Here is a 10,054-nt window from a genome sequence, read left to right on the forward strand (position 1 = left end):
AGTAAAATACAGACAATCGAGACTGTATTAGAAAAAAACGACCAGAGGAAAGGAAGTGCAGAGGTTCTGAGTTCAAATCCCAGAAGAAAGGGAAGGGGAGAGGAGGGGAGGGAAAGAGAGGAGAGGGGAGGGAGAGGAGAGGGGGATCCTGACTCACTGCTTATGTCTGTCTGTCTGTCCACCTCTGTCCCTCCTCTTCCCCCCCCTTTCCCTGCTCTCCCCTCCCCCTCTACCCCTTCCCCTCCTCTCCCCTTTCTCCTGCCCTTCCTCCCTGCCCCTCGCCACGCCCTGCCATGCTCCGCCCCCTTGCCTCAATCTGCCCCTCGCTCTGCCACACCCCGCCCCTCGCCACGCCCCCTTGCCTCCCCGCCACCCTCCGCCCCTTGCCTCAATACGCCCCTCCTTCGCCCCTCCCCTTCGCCCCGCCCTCGCCCCTCCGCCACGCCCCCTTGCCTCTCCGCCCCCTTGCCTCAATACGCCCCTCGCTTTGCCACGCCCCTCCCCGCCGCCGCCACGCCCCTCGCCACGCCCCCTTGACTCTCCGCCCCCTTGCCTCAATACGCCCCTCGCTTTGCCACGCCCCTCCCCTTCGCCACGCCCCTTGCCACGCCCCCGCCCGCAGGCTCCCTGTTCTCCGCCCTGAAGCCCCCGGACGCCGTGTTCAAGGTGGTCTTCTGGCTGGGCTACTTCAACAGCTGCCTCAACCCCGTCATCTACCCGTGCTCCAGCAAGGAGTTCAAGCGCGCCTTCCTGCGCCTGCTGGGCTGCCGCCGCCGGCGCCGGCGCCGCCGCCTGGGCCCCGACGGGCCGTGGACGCTGGAGCGCTCGCAGCGCCGGGACTCGCTGGACGACGGCGGCAGCTGCCTGAGCGGCAGCCAGCGGACGCTGCCGTCCGCCTCGCCCAGCCCGGGCCGCGCGCGCGCCGCGCCGCCGCCGCCGCCGCCGCCGCCGCTGGAGCTGCGCGCGCTGCCCGCCGCGCCCCGCGCGCTGCTGAGCCCGCCCGCGCCCCCCGGCCGCCGCGCGCTGCGCCCCGGCCCGCTCCACGCCTTCCGGCTGCTGCCCGAGCCCGCCGGCCCCGCCGGCCCGGGCGACCCCGCGCAGGTCGCCAACGGGCAGCCGGGCTTCAAGAGCAACATGCCCCTGGCGCCCGGGCCCTGCTAGGGGCGGGGCGGGGCGAGGGCGGGGCGTCCGGGAGGGATGGGCGGGGCGCCCCGGGGGCGGGGCGTCCGGGAGGGTGGGGCGAGGGGCGGGGCGTCCGGGAGGGGCGGGGCGTCCGGGAGGGGCGGGGCACGGGGCGGCTGCTTTTCTGGCAGGGGCATGGTGCCAGGTATAGGAGAGCTGGCCGAGCATGCGGGGAGCACGGGGCCCACGCCCCATCCATCTCTCCCTCTCCGTCCCCTCTCCCTCTCCTGCCCTTCCTCCCTCCCCACGCCCCACCCATCCCTGTTCCTCTCCCCTCCCTTTCCCTTCCTCTCCCCCTTTCTCTACATACCTCTCTCTTCTTCCTCTCTGTGCTCTTTCTCTGCCTCCCTCTTCTCTCCTCTCCCCGTCCTCTGTCTTCCCTCCCCCCCCCCTGTATATATCGATGCCGAGTTCCTGTCTTCGCGTATTTAACTGTGTGTGCACACGCGCGGTGCCCGCCTGGTCTGCGTGTATGTGCGTGTGTGTGCGTGTGCATCGCAGCGTGAGTGTGCACGTGTGTGTGCATCACAGCGTGAGTGTGCACGTGTGTGTGCATCACAGCGTGAGTGCATGTGTGTGCATGCGTGCATGAGTGTGTGCGTATGCATTGCAGCGTGAGTGCATGCGTGTGTGCATCGCAGCGTGAGTGTGCACGTGTGCGTGTGTGTGCATCGCAGCGTGAGTGCATGTGTGTGTGCATCGCAGCGTGAGTGTGCATGTGTGTGTGCATGCGTGCGTGTGTGTGCATCTCAGTGTGAGTGTGCATCGCAGCGTGGGTGTGCGTGCGTGTGTGCATCTGTGTGAGTGCATCGCAGCGTGGGTGTGCATGTGTGCGTGAGTGTGCGTGCGTGTGCGTGCGCGTGCATCGCAGCGTGAGTGTGGCAGGCCCCAGGGCTGGGGCGCCGCTCGCGGGGTGACCCCGTCCCTCTCCGCCCCTTTCGCTGTCCCCGCCAGGACGGCACTGTGACGGGTCTATTAAAGTCATTTGTCCTGTGCGGCCTCGCGTGGTTTGTGGCCTGGAGCATCCGCTGCCGCTTCCCTTTCAGATCGCGTGAGGCCGCAGCGCCCGGCCTCCCCGCCCCTGGGCTCCTGGGCCCCCTCTCTGCCCCCGCCGGGGCTGCGTCCCGACGCTGAGGATCTGGGTGAGGAGCTGCAGTGACCCCTGGACATGTCGCTCTGCACAGACACACGGCCCCAAACCCAAGAGGATCTCACACACACCCACACACACACACACACACACACACACGGCTGCTTTGTACCTGGCTTGTGCAGAGCACTTCTTAGGGAGGCGGTAGGAGAAAAACCATCCACAGATGGTTGGGGAAGGACCTGGAGTTTGTTGGGTGAGGACCACTAGCCAGCCAGGGCCGGCCTTCCAAGTCCCTTGGCCTCATGTTGCACCTCTGGCTGGTGGGGCTCTTTTTCTTTGGTACCAAAAGCAGGGGTGTAGTTCTCAAACTCAGAGTCACTGGGTTATTCAGGAAGCGTATTGGAAAAAATACAGGCATGTGGATGGGAGCTGGTGGCTCACGCCTGTCATCCTGGCTGCTCAGGAGGCTGAGATCTGAGGATCGTGGTTCAAAGCCAGGCTGGGCAGGAAAGTCCATGAGACCCTTAACTCTACTTAACCACTAGAAGATGGGAAATAGAGCTGGGGCTCAATGTGGTAGAGCACTAGCCTTGAGTGAAAGAGCTCAGGGTCAGCACTCAGGCCCTGAGTTCAAGCCCCACAGCCAACAACCAAAAACGTTCTCCACACTCAGAGGACGAAGCTAGGCATGGTACACACCCGTTGGCAAAAAGCAAGTATTTTTCTCAAAATAACCAGTGCAGAAAAGGCCTAGAGACCCAACTCAGTGGTCGAGCCTGCCTAGCAAGCAGGGAGCCCTGAGTTCAAACACCAATACCAAAAAAAAAACGCCAAGCATGGTGGTTCATTCCTCCAATCCCAGCTATTCTATATAGGAGGTTGGCCCAGGAAAGAGAGAAAAAGAAATTACACCTTATCTGAAAAATAAAGATGAAAAGGTGGTGCTGGGAAGGTGGCTCAGTGGTAGCGCACTTGCCTAGCATGCATGAAGCCCTGAGGTCAATTCCTCAGTACCACAGACAGAAAAATCAAGTAGTGGTGCTGTGGTAGAGTACTAGCCTTATGCAAAAGAAGCTCAGGGACAGTGCTCAGGTCCTGAGTTCAAGCCCCAGGACTGGCAAAAAAGAAAGAAAAAGGGAGATAGGGCTGGAGACTTTGCTCAAGTGGCCCAGCAAACTGAAGTCCCTTAAAGTCTATCACACGCACACACACACACACACAGCCTCTCGAGCCATAACGCCAACATGGCTTTTTGCTGGTTGTTCTGGAGCTAAAGTCACATAGACTTTCCCACCCTCAAGCTGCAGTCCTCCAGGCCTCGGCCTCCTTGGTAGGAAAATCCCAGGGGTGTGCCTAGGGGCCTGCTCGCAGCTTTTCCCTTAGGCCTCATCTCTGTTAAGGGTCCTGTCTGACCCGCCTCACAGTAGGCCCCGGGGTCTCTGCTGAGAGGAGGGGGCCTGGCTCCATGCCCGGTGTGTCTGTGTGTCTCTGTGTCTGTGTGTGTCTGTGTCTCTGTGTCTGTCTGTGTCTGTCTCTGTGTCTATGTGTGTCTATGTCTCTATGTTTCTGTGTCTGTGTCTGTCTGTGTCAATGTGTGTGTCTGTGTGTCTGTGTCTGTGTGTCTGTGTGTATCTATGTGTCTGTCTGTGTCTGTGTGTGTCTGTGTCTATGTGTGTGTCTGTGTGTCTCTGTGTCTGTGTGTGTCTGTGTCTGTGTGTCTGTGTGTGTCTGTGTCTGTCTGTGTGTGTCTGTGTCTGTGTCTCTGTGTGTCTGTGTCTGTGTCTGTGTGTCTGTGTGTCTGTCTGTGTCTGTGTGTGTGTGTCTGTGTCTCTGTGTGTCTGTCTGTGTCTGTGTGTGTGTCTGTGTCTGTGTGTCTGTGTGTTTGGGGGGGATGGGGGTTGAGGGGAGAATCGATGTGGGGTCCAGGTGTGTGGGTTCCTGCAGTGGGCTCCGTGCACGCCCCTTGCCAGGCGGCCGCGTCCCGGGCCCGCGCTCCCCGGACCGCGTTGGTCGCTGCCCAGAGCCGCATCCTTCCTTCCTTCCTTCCTTCGGGGAACCAGCGCCTCCGTCCCGGCGCGGGGCCTCGGACAGCGGCCGGCGGCGCCACCTGGTGGCCAGCGCGGGAAGCGACGCGGGCGCGCGACGCTGGGCCGGGCAGCCGTCCCTGCAGCCGGGCTGGTGTGGCCGCTCTGGGCATGGCTGGCCAGGGCTCCACACAGCTGCCCGGCCACTTCAGTAGGGAGAATGCGGGGGGGGGGGGGGGGGGGGCTGGAGGTGAGGAAGGCCTGCACAGTTCCAACAGGCCCAGGTCTCTGCTGTGCCTTGATTGATCACTAGCTCAGCAGGGGCAGGGACAGTCAGTCACCGGTGCCTGCTGGGCCGTCCTGGCTTTGGGCTCCTCTCTTCCTTTGGAGCACTTTGCCTTCTGTCATGAGATGGAAAGACTCCGATGTGAAGCGCAGACTGGGTGCCCAGCTCGAATCCCACATTTAGTTCCTGAATGTTCCCAGCAAAAAGCAGCTTTGAAGCAATGCGCTGGGGCTGGGGCCTGTCATCCTAGCTCCTCAGGAGGCTGAGATTCTGAGGCTCTGGCTCGAAGCCAGTCCAGACCGGGGGGAAAAAAACCTGTGAGACTCTTTTCTCCAGTGAACCACCAAAAAGACAGAAGTGGCGCTGTGGCTCGCCTTGAACAAAAGCAGCTCAGGGACAGTGGCCAGGCCCTGAGTTTTAAGCCCTCGAAAAGGGGGGTGGGGTGGGAAGGGAGCCAGCTAGTACATTGCCTGTTACATTCTAGGCAATACAGTTTGTGCTGGCCCTCCAAACATAGCTACATTCTGTCTCCTGTAACCTGTCATCTGAAATGGGAAAAAGAAAATCTTAGCAGATTTCATCAAGATCCAGAGACAGGAAGATTATCCTGGATTATCCCATTGGGTCTAACATCAGAAGGGTCCTACTAAGCTAGGGGCACAAAGGGGTCGGGCATAGCAGAGTGATGAGAAGCAGTATAGAGAGAGACATCTGAAGAAGCCTCGCTGCTCACTGAAGATGGGAAGAGACCGCCCCATAGAGGATGGCTGGAGCCTCTGGGAGGCGGGCAGGGCATCGAGAGGCAATGCTGACACCCTGACTTCTGCCCATGGGAAACTGCCCACAGACTCCTGAGCTCCAGAGTTGCAAGAGAACAAAGGTTTGTGGGTTGGTGACTTGGCATCTGTTGTGTCTCCTGACAGCATCTTCGGGAAACCACAAGACATCTTAGCAAGCATCAGACTACCTGGGGGCGGTGGGGAGGGCAGCGCTCGCCCCAGTCTGGGGTTTGCCAAATCCTGGCCCATCCCTCTCCAGGAAGAAACCAGAGGAGGTAGAAAGCGGCTACCGCCAGGTGCTGGTGGCTCACGTCTGTCATCCTAGCTACTCAGAGGCTGAGATCTGAGGATTGTGGTTGAAAGCCAGCCCAGGCAGGAAAGTCATGAGACTCATCTCCAATGAACCACCTGAAAAACGGAAGTGGCGTTATGGCTCAAGGGGTAGAGCGCTCGCCTTGAGCTGAAGAGCTCAGGGACAGTGCCCAGGCAGGCCCAGAGCTCAAGACAGAAAGCTGCTACTTGAGACTGGGTAACAAAGTGTGGAAGTATTCTTAGCTCAGGGTTCTAGAGGCTAGGAAATCCAAGGCCTGGCTCCATCACCTAGCGAGGACTTCTCAGAACTGCACCCATCTACGGAGCATCTCCGGTGAGTCAGCACAGCGGACTAGTACATCTCTATTATTATTAGTGTTGTTATTACTGTAGCCATGACAACCATCCCAGGGACCCGCCCCTCCTCACAACCTCACTGAATCCTGATCACCTCCCAAAGGCCTCACCGCCAAAGGTGGATTTGAAGTGTTAGGCCGTCCTTACAATGATGTCATTACATTGATGGATGTCATTACATTGATGAACAGTAAATTGAGGTTCCCAACACACCAGTTTATGCTGGGGAACAGCTCGGAGATGGGGAGCAGTGGGGGGTGAAGGGAATGATGACACAGATTCAAAACAGCAATGGTTAATCCATGTCCCTTCTAGTGTATGCCTATGCCTTCCTTAAACTAGGGGAGAGCCAGGTGCTGGTGGCTCACTCCTAATACTCCTCACCCCTCGGGAGGCTGAGATCTGAGGATCACAGTTCAAAGCCAGCCCAGGTGGTAATGCCCATGAGACTTGTATCTCCAATGAACCACCAAAAGGCCAGAAGTTGAGTTTTAATCTAGTAATAGAGTGCTAGCTTTGAGTAGAAAGGCTCACAGACAGTGCCCAGGCCCAAAGTTCAAGCGACACACACACACACACACACACACACACACACACACACACACACACGGCTATGAGGGCCCATTTTACCCCTAGGAGATGGTTTTGTCACCGAGCGCAGGTGAGGGTTGGTGAAGTTTTCCTTTAACAGTAAGGACTCTTCACTGTGGATCCTTGACTTCCATCTCAGAATAAGAACTTCTGGACAAATCACGATGGCAAGAAGACTTGGCAGAGCTTTTTTGAGTACTATGCAAGCAGGCAAGCAGACACACAGAAGGGCAGGGCGTACTCTAACTCAGTGTGGGTGCTCTCATGGAGAGACAGAGATACACAGCTCCTTGGCTGTTGGGGTATTTATATGGTAAAGACAGGGGGTCTGGCTTCAAAGTTGTCTTTGCTCTGATCATACCTGGTAAGTTTCCTGGTAAGGATGCATCCTGCCATAAAAAAAAAAAAAAAATCCTTATTCTTGAGATAAGAGGGCACCCTGTTATCTGCATTTGGGGGAGGTTACTTAAGTTTGGAGGAAGCAATTTTCTCAGGAAGGCATAGATCCTGCGAGGCAAGTGTTCATGGTTGGGGTGAGAAATCCTTCTCTCAGGAAGGGATGCACCCTGTTGTCTCTTTTCGAAGATGGCTCTTCTGTGTTTCTAAATACCATACTTCTGAATTACCTTTACTAGGCAGCAGGAATCTGGCTTCAGTTTATGGGCTGGAGTCTTTTTTTTTTTCTTCTTTTGTGCTGGTACTGGGGCTTTAACTTAGAGCCTCAGGCGCTTGCTTGGCTTTTTCTACTCAAGGTTGGGGTTCTACTGCTTGAACCATACTCCTCTACTTCCAGCCTTTTCCTCCTTCATTGGAGGTAAGATTTTTAGCTTCCCACATAGCTAGGATTAGAGATGTATAATGTGAGTTATCAACATTTACCTTGTTAGAAATTAAAACTGAAAAGTGGTGATAATGCATTGAAGATGACAATATGCCTATTAATGCTAACCTAAGTGTTTTTAAAAAATATATATATTTAAAAGAAAAACAAAACGGTGCAGTGCCAGGTGCCAGTGGCTCACGCCTGTAATCCTAGCTACTCAGGAGGCCAAGCCAGCCCAGGGCAATAATGTCTGAGAGTCTCTTCTCCAATAAATGACTCAGAGAAAGCTGGAAGTGGCGCTGTGGCTCAAGTGGTAGAGCGCTAGCCTTGAGCCCCAAAGGGGCTCAGGGACAGTGCCCAGGCCCTGAGTTCAAGCCCCAAAACACACAACACAGTGAGACTGAAGCAAGCTAGACTAGGGGAAATGAGGTGTGCTAAGTGTTAGGAAAATGGAGGAGAAAGGAAGGAAATAGGGGCTCCAACTTCCACAGGCAAGGACTGTTAATTGAGATAGAGCAGCCAGGGCACAGCCTCCCCACGGGCTTAGAGACTGCGGTGTATAGAGCTGGGACAGGAGCTGGGTTTTTCTGGGGTCTGAGCCAGGAGGCAGAGGGTAATTAAAAGGCCTTTAGTGTTTACAGCTCGGCCTGCAGCAAGCAGTCTGCACTTACCTCTGGGTGGCTTGCTTGACCTCTGTATGCACCTGGGAAAACTGGCCTGGGGCTCAATCCTTCATAGTCCATTGTTGGATACATGGAAACAATGTGCCCAGAGGGGAGTGGCAAGTCCTTCACTAAGTTACAGCACTCTCAGGAGACACTCATTCCCGTACGTCCCTTAAAAATAAAGGACTAGGGCTGGGAAGGTGGCTCAGTGGTAGAATACTTGCCTAGCATGCATGAATGCCTGGGTTCCATTCCTCAGTACCACAGAAACAGAAAAGCCTGGAAGTGGCACTGTGGCTCAAGTAGGGTGCCTTGGGCAAAAGAAGCTCAGGGTTAGTGCCCAGGCCCTGAGTTCAAGCACCAGGACTGGCCAAAAGCAAGGAAGGGAAGGGAAGGGGAGGGGAGGGAAGGGAGAAAGGAGGGACCAAAGTCATTTAGGGGAAAATGAGGCAGGATAAGTTAGGAAATGGAGGCCTGGTGCATACCAGGTGCATACCACGCAGATGCATGGTATTTAGAAACACAGAAGTGCTGTCTTTGTTTCAAAGAGACAACAGGATGCATTCCTTCCTGAGAGATGTAGTTCTCACCCCAAGAATTAATATTTGTCTGGCAGGATGTAGGCCATCCTGAGAAAAATGCTTCCCTGCTGCGAAGGTGGCTCAGTGTTAGTGTGCTTGCCTTGCATGCATGAGGTCCTGGGTTCGATTCCTCAGCACCACATAAGAAAAAAGCCGGAAGTGGCGCTGTGGCTCAAGTGGTAGAGCACTAGCCTTGAGCTGAAGAGCTGAGGGACAGCGCCCAGGCCCAGAGTTCAGGCCCCATGACAAGAAAGAAAGAACGAACAAAGAAGGAAAGAAAGAAAGATGCTTCCCCCAAAACCTAAGCGCCCTCCTCCCCAAAATACAACACAAAATAAATAAAAAAATTTTAAAAATGCAGACAACATGATGCCTTCATCTCAAGGATAAGGATCTGTTTCATGGCAGGATGCATTCTTTTTAAATTAAGTTTTTTATTGTGAAAATACTGTACAGAGGGGTTACAGTCACATGAACAAGGTCATGAGTACATTTCTTATCCAGCATTGTTGCCTCCTCCTTTGTTTTTCCCCTTGCCATTGCAGGATGCATTCTTACCTGAAAAGAATGCCCAAAACATCCAGAAACTCAAAAATGCAACAGCAGGAGGGATTAGAAGAAAGATAAACACCTACCTTTGAGTAACTTTGAAGCTAGACCCCCTGCTTTTACCATATAAATACCCCAACAGCCACGGAGCTGGTCTATCTCCCTGTGAGAGCACCCACACTCCGTTACAGTGTGCCCCTGCCTGTTTGTCTGTTTGCTGTCTGTCTGCTTTCCTGCTTGCATATGTACTCAGTAAAGCTCTGCCAAGCTTTCTTACCATCATGACTTGTCCAGAAATTCTTAATCTGGGATCCAAAGCAAGAAGCCTAAGTGAAGAGTTCCTACATTTAACTTCACTAACTCTCACCTGCATCCGGTGGCCGGAAATTGCTTTAAATGCTTGCAGCTCATTGGTTGAATAGAAGACAGCTGGAGGGTTGGGGCTTGGCAATGTGCAAGGCCTGAAGATAAAACCAACTAGGACCTCCTGTTTCCTAGCTCACCCAGTCTGCTGCACACTCACAACACGAAAATCAGCTTAAGAAAACACAGGGATAGGTCTGAGAAGGTGGCTCAGTGGTAGAGCGCTTGCCTTGCATGCCTGAGGCCCTGGGTTCGATTCCCCAGCACAACATAAGCAAAAAGAAAAAAGCCGGAAGTGGCGCTGTGGCTCAAGTGGTAGAGCGCTAGCCTTGAGCTGAAGAGCTGAGGGACAGCGCCCAGGCCCAGAGTTCAGGCCCCATGACCAGACCCCCCAAAAAAAAAGAAAAGAAAAGAAAGCACAGGAATATTATGAGAACAGTGGCTTTGGA

The 10,054-nt window shown here is 55.2% G+C and overlaps 1 protein-coding gene across 1 annotated transcript in view; it reads left to right on the forward strand.

The window, feature by feature from the left end:
• Positions 1–1,161, forward strand: part of Adra1b (adrenoceptor alpha 1B) — a 28,367-nt gene extending 27,206 nt beyond the window's left edge. The window contains exon 2 of the mRNA XM_042699597.1: positions 623–1,161. Coding sequence (XP_042555531.1) covers positions 623–1,161 — 539 coding nt within the window. The remainder of the gene's footprint in view (positions 1–622) is intronic.
• Positions 1,162–10,054: the final 8,893 nt, after the last annotated feature.

Source organism: Dipodomys spectabilis, unplaced genomic scaffold (assembly GCF_019054845.1).
Source record: "Dipodomys spectabilis isolate Male_0828 unplaced genomic scaffold, ASM1905484v1 ptg000258l, whole genome shotgun sequence".
NCBI classification, from domain to species: domain Eukaryota; kingdom Metazoa; phylum Chordata; class Mammalia; order Rodentia; family Heteromyidae; genus Dipodomys; species Dipodomys spectabilis.